We start from the raw sequence: 19400 nt of genomic DNA, 5'->3' as shown, positions 1-19400 counted from the left end.
CAGTCTGCTCTTTTACACTCTACAAATATTGTAAGGGCTGAAAAAAGTGGGAGACATATTTTGCAAATGTGATCATGCCCACACTATAATTTGGCTTATTTTTCTAATCACAGAAATACATGCATCAGATGTCTACTGGAATGTGGAGATAGCTAAGAGGCTGACTCTCACAGCCCCAGAGTATTCAAAGTGTATTTTGAAAGCCCTACTTTTTGAGGGAAATGGTTTTTTTCCAGGTTAGTAAGATTTAGTGTGGATTTAGAATACACTGAGTGCATGCTCTCCTAAAAGCAGGCCATCCACTTCAACTTACTTCTTCTTTAATACCTGTTGCTGTGGCAATTCATTAGAAGGCAATACTGGGGTTTTGGGAGGTTTGAGCTTTTTTTTGTTGTTTGTTTTTTTTTGTACTATAAATCCCCATCAGACTGTATCTGCTATTTCTCATTTACTTTGAGAAGCTTTTCTCAAAAAATTTTTTGGTCTTTCCACAGCAGCTTTGCCCTGTATTATAGTTTCTCAGCAGATAAGGGAGCATTTCAGGCCTCCTAAGGAATAGAGATGATCCATTCCTGAATTCACACCATCAGATATATATTGCTGTTTACCCACAGACTAATGAAAAACACAGCATTCCACGAGTTTTTGCTGCCCTGCACACCTTTCCATAACATGCAATTTCTTTAATATCATTCATGCAATCCTTCACTGAAATAGTTTGGTTCTTGCATGAGAAAAGGATTTTCCGAGCCTCTTCTTCTGCCACAGCTTTCAGTAGTTACTTTCTGGAGGGCCTATATTAAGTGTTTTGGCAACAGTTTTTTTCCACAAAATTTTTTATTCTGTTAGTGCTACATTCAGACAGATGTCTGGGACACTGAAATTGCCCAAACCTTTTTGCAGTCAACTGCTTGACAATGTGTTTTCTTTCTTTTATTCATGCTCTTGCATTTGAAGAAAGACTGATGCCTCTGCAGATACTGTGCAGCAGAATGAGATTATAGCGTCCTAATTCTGCTCTGCATTCAACACCAAACAGCTGTCTAGTGCTCCAGGAAAGCAGGGTTCTGATGTGTGTAGTGGTGACTTGGGAAGATGACCACCATCACTCCTTCCTCTTTCTTTCCCTTTCTTTGTATACCCAGCACAATGCCAAATTTGATGGAATATTCCTTGGGTCAGTTGGCTGTCTTGGCTGTGTCCCCTCCCAACTGCTTTGTGCCACCCCCCTCTCCTCACTGCAGTGGCAGTACAAGAAGCAGAAAAGGCCTTGACGCTGTGTAAGTGCTGCTTGGCAAAAACAAAATAACATCTGTATTATCAACACTGCTTCCAGACCAAATCCAACCTGTAGTGCCATAAAAGCTGCTGTGAAGAAAGTTAACTCTACCTCAGCCAAAATCATTGCAGAGTCCAAACCTGAGAATCTCAAACATCCCAGAAATTGCAGGGTGCTCTCTAACAAGGCTGCAGTGGCCTGTGCAGGAGTTGATAATGTGGGGCACTGATTTCCAAGCACCATGTCCCACTGGAAGGGTTAATCAGAGTTTTGCTGAAATGAGGCAATGGAAGGGAAAAACCTTAACTCTCCATGCTTTTCTCCAAGCTCTAAGGATGACTGTGGTCTAAATTTTATGAGACAATTGTTGCATGGAATGTGGCAGTTAAGTGCCTGGAGAACTTTGTGGTGCAGGAGGGGTCCATTCCTTGCATGCCAAGGGTGCTCTACTGCTTTTTGCCAGGAGAGGTGCACTGTGAGGTTTTAAGTCTTTGGAAGCTCTCTGTGGCAGAATCTTTCTTCAAGCTCTCACTAGTGCAAGGGAGTTCTGCTTTGCCTCTTAGGTAAAATCTAGTGCCAAAGCTCATTGCAAAAATCTTTCCTGCTGTGGTTGAGGCATGATGTTACAGGCCTCCTTGTGTATGCTTTCCAGAAGTTATTTTTGTAATAGTCTTGGCTATGGGACTTTGATGTTTTACTTTTTCCACTGTGTGTTGTACTATATTACTGTAAGTTAAAAAGGAGAAATTCAAAAGGTAGCAACAGTGTAAAATTGCGCTGACAAAAAGAACTCAGAACAATGTAACAGAAATTTGAGGTACCATTGCTAATGCCATATTGTTTTTAAAACCATTTTGTTAAATAAAGACCTTGCTTGTTACTGGTACTTATAACCATATTTTTTAGAAGCAGATATTTTTGCTAACAGTGATGTTAAATGTGTACCAATATCATATTCAGTGCTGCAGGCTGTATTCTGGGATGTGCTAAAATTTTATTTTCATCTAATACGGCTAAACATCAATCTGCCAGTAGATAGTAAAATGCTTCAATAGCATATAATAAAGAAAACTTCCATGAGTTTCTCCCTAGCAGAGATAGTGTGAGTTCTGGCTTTTTTATAAATTTGGATCTTTCAGAAGATCTATAGTAGTACTGAAGTAGTGTGCAAGTGGCCAGAAATGGTGTAACACTTTCTCTTGCAGTTATTTTAAATATTTAGAATGTTGATGTGTGTGTGTCTTGTTTCTTCTTCCAATTCTGTTAGAGCAGGTGATGAGCAATATAATTATTTTGAAAGAATGTAATTATTATCTTTTATGTGAGGAAAATGGGATCACACATCTTTTTTTGTGTCCTGTGTTTCTGTGTTGATTTGGATTTACAAACACATTAGCAATGGCAAAGTGCAAGTTTATCACACTGGTTATAACCTTTCGAACCTCTGAACTCAACACAATATAAATAATTTCTGCAATCTTATACTGCTATTAGCTGATAACTAGAGGTCATTTTTTTTTTTTATTTCCAGAATAAGCGTTGTGAATATACCACCAGATTGCCGAAAGTTTTCTTGTCATATGGCTGGTGGTTTTCTGGGGTGGTTTTGTTTGTTTGTTGGTTTGTTTTTGTTCCTTGGGTATTTTTTCTTTCAATAATAGTACTCCAAATTAGTACATTTCCCAAACTACATGTTTCCATACTAGAAGGATGTAAAAATAGAGTTCTTCTGTTACAGTTGCATAACCAGCTAGTTGGCTGCTTAGTTTACTAAGTTTTTACTTTCCAACAGTTCAGTCTCTTAATTTGAATTTCTCCTTTGGTACGTTTATCAGAACAGCACAGAAGTTGATATTTCTTCTTCAAATATGGTGTTGAGACTTACATGAACTCTTGAGATTTCCTGAGGACAGCTTGCATCCTGCCTCCTGGGCATGGGTTTGGGTACAGTTTTAGCTATTAGGGTCACTTTCATGCAGGTCAGATTGAGTTGCAGAAATTATTTCACTAAGTGGTAACTATATTCTTTCCTCCCCCAGTTAATACCAGAACTACTGCTGTTTTAGCTGTTGTGGGACGTATAAAAGATGTATATATGGGGAGTGTGCTTTCCTTTTCCTGTGGATGTCTGTTGTGCTTTCTTTTTCATCTCTCCAAGATCAAGAGCTCTGCAGTAATGCTCTAAATTGATACTTCTCTAATGTTGTTTTGCATGATTAAAATTACAACATTTCATAGCTGTTTCTCAAATGAAAAGGAATGACCTGATAGGATCTTCAGTAAAAAGAATTGAAAGATTCAGAAAACAATGAAAAGGACTTCGGTGCAGGGAGCTATTCAAATTTCTATGCAATGTTTTTGGATACATTAATTTCTTTATGCAGCAACTTAGGAAATGTTATTGAAAATACCACACATGACAAAGAAAAATGGAGTTTGATTATTTGAATGTAATTATTTCACACTATGTGAAACAGCCTTTTCTTGTCATGAGCCAAGTAGAAGCGTTAAGCCTATTATAACATCTCCTTTTGATGTTTTTCTAGGATGGAATAAAAGATGAATGCTCAGTGCTGAAGCTGCAGCTGAAGGAGAGAGACGAACTCATAGCCCAGCTTCGTGAGGAGCTGGTAAGCAGGAGAAGCAATGGGGGGTTTTTCTGGGTGTTTTTGGGTTCATTTCCCTGATAATGTCACTCCAACACCAGATAACAAAGAAATACAATTTCACACCTGCTACAGAATTGCTATCCTAAGGCTATGTTAATCATTCAGATAAACACTGGTAACACTGACTGTACTTTTCTAGGGACTTGTCAGCCTCTGAAGTGGCTACAATCTAGGTTCACTGCTTGTAAAAGTTTCTTTGAAGACATTGTGTTGACAGTTGTCTGATCAGAGGCAGATAAGCACAGCACTGTATGCATATGCCAGAAATCTTGAAGGGCCATGCACATGCCTGATAAATTGTCAGTATTTCTGCCATGAGCTGCTTTTCACATTAATGAGATTCTTCAGTAGGAAAAGGAAATAAGGGTTTGGTTTTTTTTCCTCCATAACAGATGTCTTTGCGTAAGGTAATAAATATTCTTACACTTGCTGAACCTTTACTTAGCATATGAGCTCATAATGCTTGGCCACTACTGCTTTAAAGATTGACAAAATACATCCCAGTGACTGAAGCAAAATACATGATCCAGCAATTACAAAAAAAACTAAACACGTGAAAATGCATTTTATTATTTTGCTAAGGCTGTGGTAACAGAATATTAAGATTGCTTTTTGATGGAATGTGGTTAAAGCATGGATGTCTTCAGTATTTTCAAATAAACAAGAGGGAGTTTGCATCTCCTCTCTCACTGCAGAGAAATCCTGTAGGGTCACCACCTTCAGGAGGACATTCAGCACATAGATTCGTCCCATGAAAGCTGCAGCTGTGTGGGCACCTAAGATTTTGTTTAAGCACCCTTTGGGACAAGGGAATGTTTCCCTAATTAGATCTTAATTTGCTGATCTACCTCAGGGGATTTTTTTGCCTTTCTGTCTTGTGCCTCTCGTGCCTAGCTCTGAACTCAAACAGAATTAATTCAGGTCTAGCTATTACTGCATGGTTTTATATTCACTGAAAGCAGGAGTACACTTTTATGCCTAATAAGTTGAGTTTCAAGTTGCATGGGAAAAATGTAATCCTGCCTAAGAGTGAAAGATTTCTTTGCTATATTAACATCTGCAAAATAAATACACATCATCAATATTCTTTGTTTTGTATTTGGCTACATTAAGATATGATGTATTATGTAATTATTATCTAAAATTAAATGACAAAATGAGACATAGGGTGCATCAAACTTCTTCACAGTCCTGGAGCATTAATTTTATATCAGTCTAGTTCAGAACATATGCTATTTAACTGGTGGACAATTTTGTCAGTGTAAAATTACCCGACATTGTTACAGGGAGCTGTAGCTCATCTGCTGTTAACTGTTGTCAAAATTCATTTGTGTATACATCGTTTGAAGAAACCCCCCCAGGGAACTGTCATAATAGACAAAAAGTACAACTTCCCAGGGCCTTGAAATAAGGATTTCTATATGATTGAAAGTACCATCGATTTAATCCATGATTCATTGACTTCAGTTTTCACTCTAAGACTTGTAAAGGAGTGCAGGTGGGATTCTTGAGACCATGTTTAGTTGTTAGAAATTAAGCTTTGAAAGGACTGCGTAGATCTGATTTACTCCTAATTGAACTGACTAAAGCCAGGTTGGGAGGTGAACATGAGAGAAACTATTTTAGTTTATGATACCTAGAAAAAAACAACTGGAAACACCACAGGAAAAGTTTTTGTGGTTGTGGTGTGATTGTGAGCTGTTTTTTGTTTTTTTGTTTGGTCGGTTGTTTTGGGGTTTTGGTTGTTTTGTTTTGGAGTTTTTTATTTGTTGTTGTTTTGAGTTGTCGAAGTACAGTCATAGGTGTGCTTTTTAAATCTCTACTGCATCTTCTGCAATACTGCACATCCAGTGCCCTTTTTCTGGAGCTGTCCTGGGTCCTGCCACCATGGCACTTGATGAAGTTGGCTCCTGATTGTGTGAGATGCTCTTAGAAACTTTTTTCAGTGCTCTTGGGGGAAAGTAAGCTGTCTTTCAGAGCTGTTAAAAATGAATTAAATCTGTAATGATTGCCAGGAAATTCTAATAATGTTTTCCTAGCTTGCATAAAACTCACCAAAAATTGATATGAAATATGCTTTAATATTCTGCAAATGCTGCATTTACTTATGTGTTTGTGAGACTGTAAACATTTGGAAAGTGAATGTTTAGAAAAGTTAAGAGCAGTCATTTGTGGCTAATGAAACTGCACATATTTTCACATAGCTGCAATTTATTACAGACATAGCACTTAATAGAAAATTAAAGCTTTTGTTCTTGTGTCTTGGGGCAGCCCATGTTCCATTTGTCACTCTGAATACGGAAATATAAAATTTGTAAATGCAACTTGCCTGTCTTGAAAGCATGGCATCCTGGTGCTAATTCAGAAATAGCACATAAAAATTAATTTGAGTAGGAGTCAGTTTTGTGCTTTTTGAGAAGTACATTAAAATCTGCACTTCCAGCATTCAAGTTGAATGTTTGCATGTATATGTAAAACCCTTGTTTAGTTGGTTTTACTGCAAAGCTCTTCAACTAACCCAAACTGAACTTCAGGTAATTTTGGCTGTGTGGGAGCTTTTGCTTCTTGCTTTCCTCTAGATTTGCTAGACTTTTCTAGTAGTTTTCCCCTCTGATTTTTTTTTCCTGGATTTTAAATACTTTTAAAAAAGCATTCCTACCTCATTTGAGTGCATTATGAAGGAGCTGAGCTGAGGAAAATGTCAGTGGAGTGTGAGCTGATGAAGCTTCAGAACTTAGAATTGTTACATAGCTTTTTAAGGGGGAAAAGGCTAAATACTAGAGAAATAAAAAATAGGGGTTTAGATCCTCAGCTGCAATACCCAGGTAGAAAGGATAAAATACAAGGAGCTATCACCTACCTCCTAACAAAGAAGAACATAGTCTCTTGCAGATTTTTATTTGTTCTCTTATTTAATGATTATTAGAGAAATAAAGATAGGTAGGTAGGGAAGTGGAATTAATTCCTCCATGCTTCCATTATCTCTTGAAAAATGCTTGCTTCAGAAATGTCAGGTACCCAAACCTGCCCTAAAGATACCTGCAAATGGTAAACCTCAGCAGGAATTGAAAATTTGGGTTCAAATCACCAGTTTTGTCAAAACTGTACTCGTTTGTGAAAATATTATCTGGGGAATCAAATTAAGCATATCTATTCTGCAGGGAATGTGCTCTTCTTTTCTCTTTTCTTTTTTTTTTCCCTAAAATAACCAAAATAAATAAACATCTTACTTTTCTTTGGGCATGAAGATATTTGAAACCTCAGCTGTCTCATACCCAGCTCTGCCTGCAACTGCATTTTTCCATATATTTTCCCAAATCGATCTTTTTCCGCTGCAGTGTGAGCACTTAGAGTGACTTTAAGCAGAAAATATTTTCATGCTATATTGGCAAAAATAACTGACTGCTGTTTACAGTAACATTTATTCTATTGCTGTCATTGGTACAGCAACATTCACACTGAAAAATGAGAGTTAACACCATTATCCTTTCAACCTTGATTCCCTGTGTGACTTAAGTCGTGTGTTGTGCCACCTAAATGAAAAATGTAGTGAGGCAGTTGGAGTCAATTCTGAGTGGAACTGGAGGCAAAGTTAGGTCAGGAAATTAATCCCCCTTATAGCCCAGCTGTTGGGAATATTTTTCTGCCATGGAGGTGGCTCTTTATCAAATGTTAGACGTTCTACATTTATGGAATAGCGAGGCACAGTGCCACCTAAGTGGGCTTTACCTCAAGCTGCAGCAGTTACTGCTTTCAGGCTATACTCTGGAGTTAGCTCAACAAAACATAGCTGCTCTATTTTTATTTTTTAAACTTTTTTTCTCATCTTTTCAAATCATAAATAAGCTCTACCTCCCTGCCCAAAACATAGGTTAAATGATTTGAGAGGGCATGGGACTTGTGCTGTGGTTTGGGCGAGGGGGTGATAGCTTTCGTGAGGAACGATTTTTTTGTATTTGTTTGTTTAGTTGCTGTATCCTAAATACAGTGTATTCCTGGAGGGCAAGAGTGATGGCAAGCTTAGCTGTTTTCTGTAGGTTGATTTCAATAATGGGCAATTAGCCAATTGCTCACTTTTTGAAGTATGGTGAGGATGAGTACTTGTTAGTCAGCTTTGAAGTGTAACAGAAAACCTTAGATGCATTTGAATCCTGCTGATGAACTATTTATGAAAGACACTTAAGTGGAAAAATCACTTCAAAATGTAGTTATGCCAGTACAAATCCCTTGAATTTTACAGTCTTAACATTACAACTTTTTCTGACAGGCAAAGAATGAGATTCAGATAAAAATGTCATGAATGCATGGGAAAAATAATTTTTTGAATTGTTGTGAAAAATAGACATTTTCATTAGTCCAGGTTACTGTCTACGTTTTAAAAAAGTTGTCCTTGAAATGTTAAAAAAATTAGGTAGTTCCCATTTGAAAAGGATTATATTCATTATTTTTGGAAAAAGAAATCTAAATTACTCTTTACTTTGATTACCCATTTGCTTTATATTCTGTTGGTTTGTAGTATTATTTAATATTGGCTGTTTTTATGAAGGGGTATTACAAACCCATGGATAATTTACATAAGAACCAGCATTTGTAAGTAGTTTCAAATCCTCTTTCTTCACCATATTTAGGAGAAATTAGGAGTAGAAAAGAAATAGATTAGGTGTACTTAAACATTATTAAAGTGTCAGGCATCTTCCCCCTTTTTTTGCAGGAGAATTAATTGCATATATTCCAGAAGAGGCTTATCTGAGCAGTAATTACTCTCTGAATCAGTTCCACAAGACAGACATGGAGTGTGAAAATGGCAATATCCTATAACCCACAATGGGGATTAGGCTCCAACTCCTTGTCTACACCAGTCCCTTGATGAAAAGCTGTCAGTCAGATAGGATCTTTAATATTCCTGGGCACTTGTAGAGGTGATTCTGTATATAAGTTTAAGTTCCTACATCAAAAAATTGTCATATCATGGCGTTTGGTATAGATAAAAAAAATATGTCATGAACACAGAGTGTATTCCTGGTCTCACTGAGGCTCTGCTCTGGAGTATTTAATAAAAATAACACTGCAAAACGAACAGACCTGAAATACAGAATTTGTCCAAAGTCTCCCTCGAGACACAGTGCTGAGGCTTGCCCTCCTTCAATAATAATGCACTGTGTGTGTGCTTATCTTTGGCAGGAGTGTCACTTGTAGACAGCTGCCTTCATGAGATGTGCAATGTTTTACTGATGGGCCTTCTAGTATAAGCAGGCAATTCTGATCTGGCCTTAGGCCAAAATCTAGGAAAACTTTAGTTTTTGATCTATCTGAAGGACAAAATGTATGTCTCAATGTCACCTTTCCTTTTTTTAACTTAATTTTTTAAACCGATTTTTACTCAAGTGAAGATCTAAAGATAGCTGACAACAGGTGAACTTTAGGACAAATGGAAATGGCATCTTGGGGATGTGCAGGGAAGGAAGACTCTGTGTGTTGCAGTTCAGCTTTGTAGATGTTATCCTTTGTAGGATGAAAGTTGGCTAAAAAGTACTGAAATTCATTGTTGCTTGATTGTAAGTTTGTGATATTAGATAAATTCTCAGAGAAGTACTCAAGTTTGAGCTGGCATGAAAATGACTGCTGTCAGTATCATCCAATGAAATACTATTGCCTATGTGTGTTTGTAAGGGAAAAAGAGAGAAGTAATGTTGCTTAAAAACAAATACAGGTGTGCTGGGAAGCTTGTTTTGCTTCTGAAGATCAGCAGTTTAATTTCTATGACTTAACACCTTCAGTATATTGCTAAAGGCATGTGTGTGACACATTTTTATTGTAATCATCTGATATGGATAACTTTCAGATTGATAAATGCATTATCCTCAGCTCTGCGCTGCAGTGTGTAATGAATCAACTCTTAGTGTTGTTTCTTCCAAAAATTAATTTTCTGATTGGGGAAATATTTTTGCTCTTCACGATGTGGGGATATCTGTCTGTGCAGTTTGTTAAGGATCTGATGGAAAAATAATGTTTTGTATGGTTTTTCTTTTCTTTCCTCAATCTTAGTTTAGTGCCTTTTCCAGTTTTCTTTGCCATAGCTGAGCATAATTCACAGAAAAGTCTGTAAATACACACTGGTGTAGCAACCATCACAAATGAAGAATCATCTGTGTTTTAATACTAAGGTATAGTTTTTCTTTGCATGCTAATGAAGATTTTTAAGGAAGGGTGTAATGTAATGTTCATCCTCAGTGAATATTTTTTCATTCACTCTTAGTATATTCCAGAATTTAGACATCAAATATTTTTGTCTGTAAATAACACGTTCACACAGAAGAATTTTTAGGAAAAAAAAATTTGAAAACATTTTGATGTTGGGACTGAGAAGCTGTTTTTAAGACACCAAAAAGCTGAACTACAGTTTCTGTCCTTTCCTAAAAAAGTAAACTAACAGCAAATTAGTTACATGAAAGAATTTCTTACAACTCACTAATACTGCTTCTCAGAGACTGACTCTGTAGATCCTCTCCAAGTTTTGTATATTTTTGTTGTTCCATTACTCTACTTCAGTTTGTTATTTGAAATACACAAGATTTAAGAGATTTTAAAAAAATCTGTTTCAAATTCTGTTAAAAAGACTGAGCACTTTCTCACTGAAGATACCTTCTGTACTTTGGCATCATAAATATTGCATGGTTCAAAGGATGCTGAAACACTTCCTCAGATGCTCTGCCTTCTCTGAAACACATTCTTTAGTGATTTTAAGTTCTGTTTAGAGCTGGGGTGTGTATGTGGAGTTTTAGTAGAATTTCCATAGAGAAGTTCTGATTCATACCTAGTTTGTCCACATGAGGTTGTAGCTCTGAAATTGGGAAAGTCGCCCCTTCCAGTTTTTGGAGAGCAAAAATACCCTTTGCCACAGCTGTTTCCCATGGTTTGGAGAAATGAATTAAATAAAGTAGTACTGATGTTCTAGATTTGAGTAGCTAATTATTATACTGCATGCCCTCTCATATCTCTGTAATTAGCCTAGGATGGGTGGGACTGATGCTGGGGCTGGAGAACTGCTGAAGTGACCATTATTTCAGAGATGTTAGATAAATGCCTTTTTTTTCCCTTTCTTTTTTTTAAATCAGAATAGCAATCTTACAACGAGATGTAGGTTTTGGTCAGTGTCAACCCTCTTTATTCCATCCAGGTCTTTAATGCTCCCCTTGGATTCTTTGTTCTACTGTTCTGATTTCCTGCATCTTTCTTCATCTTTTGAATTACTGTTTCCCTCTTTCTATAGAAACCACACACAGTCTGCACATCTTTTAATGTCCTGTGCATGTTTTATCAATTCTTTATCCAGAAACTTATTAATCCTCACTTCTGGTTTTTGGGTGGAGACTTTTTCAAGCTTAGGCCTCTGTAGTGCTGCACAGCTGTAATATTTTTGGCTCTGATGAGATTTTGTCAGTATCCCAGGGAAACAAGAAGGGAATGGGTTCTGTAGTCAATCTTTCAGAAATTGCCTGCTGGTTACCCTGTACTTAGGCTGGGTGTTTGGTGAGATGGGCATTGTGCTGTACAAATGCCCTTCATTGCCCTGCAGGGAGGAGGCAGATGACTGAAGAGCTGTAATGCATTCATGCCAAGTGGTAGTAAAAACTCCCATGTGGGATATCATGGATACAAAAGTGTGTTACAAGAGTATGTACAAAAGCCAGAGTAGTGTCCTAGCAGAGAGCTAGCTTGCAAATTTCTACTTCTACTTTCTAAGCTGTTTCTAAAAATTATTGCTCAAGTAATCTTGTTTCCTGTTTTGTCTCCTCTGATAGTTTGATGAAAAAACATTTTATATTCCTTTTTATCTTGATTAGTTTATGGTCATTATCAAAAATCAAATAAAGAACCAATCTTACTGACTTTTAGCCACATATTACAGTTAAATTGCAAGGAGAAAATAAGGTACTGGTTAATATTAAGTCAGCCTAATCTCACTCGTACATTAATTTGGTTTGTTTGTGTACTCAGTACTCAATTCTGACTATTTTTTCATTAGATTGGTCTGTATAGCTAGGAAAATAAAAGCAATGAACTGTTTCTTAATATTCTTTGTTGACTTGAGAATATAAAGTGAAAATATATCTTTTTTTGGCTTGATTGGTGAGTTTTTTTCCCCGAGCTGTTCTTCATGAATAATTCAGTACGTTTGAAATGTACTTAACGTATTTTAGTGTTTTCTGGTAATAATGGAAGACATTTATCTTACACTTCCCAATTTGACTTACAGATGATATTGTTTTTCTCAAAAGGAGCTCTTGTGATTTGCCAGAAGAATAATAGAGTTTGCAGGCTATGGTATTTATCAGAATTCACCAATTATTAACATAGGGATTTATAAAACCAGACTTTCTCCAAGTTTGATATTTGTGTTTCAGCTTACAAATGAGGATTGCACTCGCCTATGCTGGTTGAGAAATAGGATGCTGTATTATTATGACTTAAGAAAAAACAAGTGGAGCTGTTGTGCTGGTAGTATGGTGATGAGAAGGAATAAAGATAAACTGTGTAAACATGCACCAGGCTGCTTGCAGTGGAGCTCAGGTTAATAGGCTGGAAAATAAAAAGTGATGCAATTAAAGGATGATCTAAAGCAGCTGAGCAACTTGTTCTAATTTTTTAGCTGAACTGTGTGTTTTTCATACTGCTTTCAAGAGCAGGGTGATGGGCTCTGAGTGGAAGGGTGGTAGAGAGAGGACAGGATTTTTGGATTTTCCCTGAATGTATACCTTCTAAGAACACTGCAAATGGAGGCATGATTGAAAAATTGCTGTGCAAATAAATAGAAATTGCTGTGCAAAGGATCCTCATTTAGCCAGTGAAAGCTTTGACCATTTTCTGTAATTTTTTAGAAGTCATCTTGTTGCATCTTCAATTTATGGAGATGGAATTCAGTACTTAAGGGACAAAGATATTTGCTTTCTTTTGTCCCTCCACTTCAGAACCACTGGGGTGATGAGGCTATAGAGAAAAAGCTGATGAACCACAAGTAGCTGAAGACATCTTCTCTAGTACTATTTTGTCTTTATTTGTCAAATCACAGTAAGGAATGTGTATCTGTTTGTCTTGACTTTTAACTTAAAAATTGATGGACCATTCTGCTTAGCCAGCAAAATTAAAGTAGTATCCAGGCAGAGAGCTTTTTTCACATACTTTATTCTGCAGAAAACCAGATTTTTGTAATCATGTAAGCAGATTGAGGGGGAGAGAGAGAGAGAGTGAGAAAACTGCTACTTAAACTCTAAGGTGACAATTAAGTGGGAAGTGCAGTTGTTCTTAACCTGTAGGGAAGCAGGAAGCTTCAGGCTGTGTGCATGCCTGTTTGTCAGCATAGAAAGAACCCTAAAGTGTGGCAAAAACAAGATTATGACTTGGAAAATTCTTAGAATCAGTAATTAAACAGGCCTGTAGAATTTTTATCTTACTTCCATTTAAGCTTTTTTTAAAAATAATTTTGCTAATTTTTAAAATTTATTATTCAGGAGTTATTAAAACCTTCCATACATATGAAGGCCCTAACTTCATGGGAGGCTACTCTGATAAAGAATGTGTAGAGTTGGGGATGAGAAGTATTAGAAACAGCAAAGGCCTAGCAGTGACCTTGTTGTCAGAGAGTTATTGATACAGGCAGGTTTTTTTTGTTTCGTTTTGGTTTTGGGTTTTTTTTTTCAGTAGAACCTAAGCAGGTAACTTAAGATGATAATTTAGGAGTGAAGGGTAATTTAGGAGTGAAGGACCTTAGAGGGTGCCCTAGTCCTACATCCTGGCTCAAAGTATCCCATAGCTACATAAAATCCAAGTATCTCATGAGGTATCCCATATTTACATAAAATCTCTCCATGGCCACTGGCATTTGGGATAATCATCAGTGTCTCAGTAGAAGACAGTCCACAGAGCTGAGAACCCAGCATTGCCTCTGTTAAACTGAATGCTTAGGAATGCCTGAGAAACTACACTTAAATGGGATGTATCTTTAGGGAACTAGGATATTTTTAGTAATTGGACTTTAAAGAAAAAAAAATGTCTGGGAAAACATTTTTCTTGTCAAGGGCAGTATAAAGCTAAAATAGATGAAATGATGGAATACAAGTGGATATGGGTGATTACAGCTCAGAATTTGAGTACTGCATGGAAGTGTGTATCAGATGAGCACCAGGTGCACCAACTAGATGTTACTGTGCTTTGTCTCAGTAAGAACAGGATACAATTACTCGATAATTACTCTTTCTTCCTCAGATAAGGTATTGAAGGCATATAGATGCCTTTTCACAACAGACTTTTCACTTTCTTTTTCCACAGCTTTGACCAAGATAGTTTGTAAAATTTGTTGTCATAGCTTTTATTTTTGCCATTTTATTCAGTATGCAAAGATAGGCATGTAAGCACTGCCAAAAAAAAAATCTTTTTAATGGTTATGTGCTGCTGTTCTAATTTCTTTGTCTCCTTCTTTTGCCCAGAATGCTTTGTAGTTTAATTATTTTATCACTTGGTATAATATAATTAATAGAAAGGACATCCCAGGCTAATAGACTTCATCAAGACAAATAAGTTTGTTTAGAAGGGTGAGCAATCTATTCACCTTTCCGTGGAGAACTGCTCCCTAGGTACCTGCTACTACACAAGAGGAGGGGTTTGTGTGAGGTGACTTCTGGAATGCTTTTCAGGCTTTTATGTCTACTTACACCGGTGTGCACTGAAAATGTCAACATAAAATGTTGACAGAAGTTTGCTCATTTGGTTTGCTGATCATCTCTTCTCAGCTATATTGTACCATACATCAAACCTATGGGACAGCAGCTTTAAAAGGCTCTTACTGGCCTCACATTTACAGGCTACAGGAGTTTAGCTCTCTGAATGCCTTAGTGGTTCTTGGTCAGCTTTCCTAGTAATTACATCAGGCTGTAGAATTAGAAATGTTTATTGGTGAAGAATGTTAGAGAAGTGTCAAACCCTGCTACTTGACATTTCATCATGGTTTTCATTTTTCTTTTAGTAGAGCTCTAATAATCATTAACATCCCTCTTTGTGTTTCGTGGTGCTGGAGTTCTTGTACCTGTATGGAATGATGTGAATAAATAGAGCATAGAATATTCCAGAGCCCAGTAATGTTGCTAGTCTCCTAGTGGGCATTGGGTCAAGTAGCTCCTGAATTGTACTGTAAATAGAATTATATTTTTCAGAAGGCATAGGAGTAGAATTTTATACTTATGACTAATCAATGCTATTGAGAAGAATCACATACAAGGAGACATCTTTCACAGCTCATCTGGTTTTATGCTAAAATAAGTGAAAGTAGCTATTCTTCCTTTATCTGTGAAACATCTGCTTTGGTTTTTCATATGTAATTATTGTGAGAGATTTGTATGAACAGGCTTATGCATGGTTGTTTGCTGTTAAAAGCAGAAAAATGTGTTTATTAATCCCAGCTGTCAGCCGTACATCAACATGTACGCTGGGCTTGGTTCCCTGTTGTGTCTGCCTTGAACATAAATGCACAAATATGTTGGTGGCATTCCGTTCATGTCTTAGGGTTACAACCAGGCAATCTCTTATTCCACTGGAGTAATAACTGAAGTGATAATTCAGCCTTTTTCTCATTCACTTGTGCCAGCCCAGAGTAGCTGTTTTCTGTTTCTTACACAGGGTTGGGAAGTGCCTTAAATCATGTCATGAAAGCTCTCATGTAGAGGCTTCATTTCTGGCAACTGTCTTTGTTTGCGTTAATACCCACATATTTTGTTTAGCAGAGGCAAAAAGTCCTGGGGAAAAAAAAAATCCAAATAAGCAAAACATTCAAAGTGAGATCTTGTCTACTATAAGCACAATTAAGCCATTTCATCGTGTTTAAAAAAACAAAAAAAGATGGTTTTTGTGACTTAAACTTTTTTCTGCAAGACTTCAGTGTGAAATAAGAGGAAACAAGCTCTAATTTCTGCTCATGGTGATGTATTTGTCAATAAGGGCTAGGCCTTTAGTGGGCATGTGGAATGATGTGCTGATGGGTCGTGCTGATTTACATCTAGTCCTGTCATTGTAAGCCTAGAGGGGAAAGTTGTAAATATCCATTTTGTAAGAGAATGATGGAATGGTTCATTTCCTTAACATGCTTTTGGTGGACAGCTATATTAATGTAGCACCTCACATGTAAAGATTGCTGGCAACTTACCTTGGCATTGATTAGATCAGGTTATGCCTTTTGATTTAAGGATGATTTGGGCACTGCACTGGAAATAGAGAAGTACAAAAAGGCCGGTGTTAACAAAGTTGACTGCCTCCCTTCATGATTTATGGTGTGACCTCCTTAATTAAATAACCAAAAAGAACAAGGTGTTATTTTTAACATCAGGATGGAAATGAAGAAAGGAAAGAGTTGACAGTACCATATGCTATCCCACATGCACACCCACACAGACTTATCTCAATAGAAAATTGAAATTAATCTTTTAAAAGTAAAATAGCAAGTTTTTCACAGACTTCATGTGATAAAAACAAAGAAAACAAGATAATAACTTTGGAAGTTTAGTAATTATTTTTGTTTTCTGAGACTTCTCTGGTTTATAGTAGCTGAAGGACAGAATCAGTGCCTCAAGAGTGCAATCTCAAAATCAACCAGAATGGTTCCCTATTAGGGAACTTTTGAAAAACTCATGTGCTAGAATGCTATAGAAAATCTCTGTTCACAAGGTCGGCTGTTGGAGGTTACTGTTCTTTTCACTTCAGCTGCTGTGAATCCTGTAATTTTTTTGCCCACAAGAGGAATCAGAAATGCATTAAAACATGTCTAAGCTTTAATGAAGCATAGGTGGGAAATGGCTTTGAGAGGGGTTTAGGCACTAGCATCACCTTAAAGGAGTATTTCAGTTGTTCTGGGGAATAAAAGGGTTTTACCAAAGCAGACTTATGTTAGCCTTGACAAAGGAGTTACCATAAGGTTACATACGATACGAATTTTGTTATTGTGAGAACAAAACACTGCTGTTGCTGCAGACTCTCTTGGTGATGAAGTAGTGGAGTTAGATATGTATTTAAGTCTACCCTGCTTGCAGGAGATTTACCAAGAACAGAAGAAAGAATGTTTGTGTTCTTTGGTACCTCTTTTCTTGGTCATCCAAAGGGAGCTTATCCTAACAGAACTAAATTATTCTCTTCATTACTTTAGTAAACCACAACATCATTGTCAAAAAAATAAAAAGGCATTTTCTTTTCAGGCAGAGACAATTAGAGCATTACCAGCAGGGTGCAGTTCCATAGTTCAATAGGGCATTTTTTGTACATATATAGATTATAGTGTGATAAGTACCTAGAGAGATATGAAGATAGTTTTTAAGGAGAGAGATGCAACATAGTGTTGCAGGGGTTTAAAACAGTACATTACCCTGTAGGCTTTAGAGGATGGGGTTCCAAATGATCATCTGAGAACCCCCTACAGTCTATTGAACACAGTTATTTTTATTTGTTTCTAAAGTATGGCTGAACATACAATGCCATGCAGGCCATTTTTTAAAAATACTGTTTAAAATAATGATGAACTCGATTTAAACCACTGTGGAGTCCTCTCTTCATCAGGAGTAAAAATTCAGCAGTTTAAGGCTTTCTGTGTGCAGTTCCACCAGGGATTAATAATTTTTTGCAAGTTACTTCTGAAAATGAAAGGGTTTTTTACTTCCTGTTGTGAGGATACTGGAATTACAAAACTTTTTCTGAAACATTTTATGTAGTACTTAATTTTTATTAAAGATAATGTTGGCTTTGTTCTTAGTTTTAGGGTTTTGAAAGAGCTTGGTTTTGTTTCAAAAGGTGATAGTAAGTATTGATGCTTTTCTGGGCCTCCTTTAAAAAGTAATCCATAACAAACCAAACTTCTTTTTTTTTTTTTTTTTCCTTCTGTTTTGGGTTGGTTTGGTTTTTTTGATGGAGTTTTGTAACACATCTGGGTGTATGCACACACAGTAAGCATTAAAGATGTTATTGGGGATTTGAAAAAAGCACCATGAAATGATCTTAGTGTTTTGAAGTCTCCTTTTTTCTCTAGGAAGTGACTGAAATTCACATAAATGCCATGTTTTTCTGCTTTTTGGTGAATGTCAGTCCTTTAAAGATACACAGATTGTAAGTGGACAAATCATTATTTTTCCCTTTCAGTGCCTAAACATTTTATAACAATCCTGTTATTCCCATTCTTGTAGCATTCATCCCAATGTGATGTTTTCAGTGTAGATCTAAAGAGAGAATGAGTTTTTGAATGCAGGTGATAGCATAAAATTTTGCAGTTTATGAATGAAGCAGTACAGAATTCATTTGATTATCTCTGAATGTTTCATCATATTAAAAACCTCTGCAGTTCTACAGTTTCAGGTAAGCAGATACCCGTCACTTGGAGAAGTTGATGGCAGTTGATGTCCATTTCTGTTAACATTTGATTAGATCAGATTTTTCCCATGTGGTTGTGGTTACAAAATAACTAAATTTGCTGGGGAAGAGGTCTGTGCTACATTTTTAGGTGATGATTGAGCTTTGCTCACATTAAACTCAATTTCCTGTGGATATCTGTCTGTTCTCCCACTGGATTGTGTCTCACTGTACATTTCCCCTAAATATATTGATTAAAACATCCTTTGTAACCCTATTAAGTTTATTTCTCAAAAAAGTTCAAAGCCAACATCTGATTTCTGTATTTACATGAAGTGATGCTCACTTCCTGATTTGAAAATATGTGTAGAGTATGTTCCTCTACACAATGAGTTTTTAAATCTTTGCATCCATATTTTAAGCAAAAAATAATGGAGAATCCCCCAAACATTCAAAACAAAACCTTGACTAGGTTTATTCCACTTGAATAACTTGGACTTCATCTCATGGCACCTAAAGAGGTTTTTTGACAGTATGGCTCTTAGTGCATTATCCACAGCTTTGGAATGAGAGGTCAAACCCCAGAAAGATTATGCCATGTCCTTGACCACTCTTTCAAGCATTAGAAGCTTTAAGTTATGGAGAAAGTGAAATCACTTTTATGTTATTAGTGAACAGGACAGCCATGTTCTTAATGCTGTGTGTGTCTCTTCTAAGTCCTTTTTGATACTTAGAGGAAGACTCTGTGTTTTGGGAAATGCTTCTGAACAAAGTGACTTCTCACACTGATTACTAACACTGGCATAATTCTGATATTTTTGAAGTGCCGTTATGAGAAGTCTTATTAGCCTTTAGAAAATTCAACAAAATCTTCAAAAATGTCCTTTGGCTAAGCTCTTTTATCTTCCAAGGTTTTGCAGTTGTTCTTGTCAGCATACTTGTGTAGTTACAAGTTGTTTCTTTTTATAATAAATTGAGGGAAATTGCAATTTTTTTCCCTTAATCTGAAGTGAATTCCAAAATGTTATAGGATTACTTTTTATGCTATGCAGGATTAGTAATTGCCTGTTCATTCC

General features: G+C 36.6%; 1 protein-coding gene across 2 annotated transcripts in view; it reads left to right on the top strand.

Moving 5' to 3' along the window:
• The window catches only part of CCSER1 (coiled-coil serine rich protein 1), a 608728-nt gene that overhangs the window by 333687 nt on the left and 255641 nt on the right, over positions 1-19400 (top strand). For both annotated transcript variants that reach the window (XM_030947275.1, XM_030947274.1), the window contains exon 8: positions 3826-3909. In XM_030947275.1, coding sequence (XP_030803135.1) covers positions 3826-3909 — 84 coding nt within the window. The remainder of the gene's footprint in view (positions 1-3825; positions 3910-19400) is intronic.

Source organism: Camarhynchus parvulus, chromosome 4 (genome assembly GCF_901933205.1).
Source record: "Camarhynchus parvulus chromosome 4, STF_HiC, whole genome shotgun sequence".
In the NCBI taxonomy this organism is placed as follows: Eukaryota; Metazoa; Chordata; class Aves; order Passeriformes; family Thraupidae; genus Camarhynchus; species Camarhynchus parvulus.
Note: the sequence above shows the minus strand (reverse complement) of the source record. Positions and strands in the feature narration are given on the sequence as shown.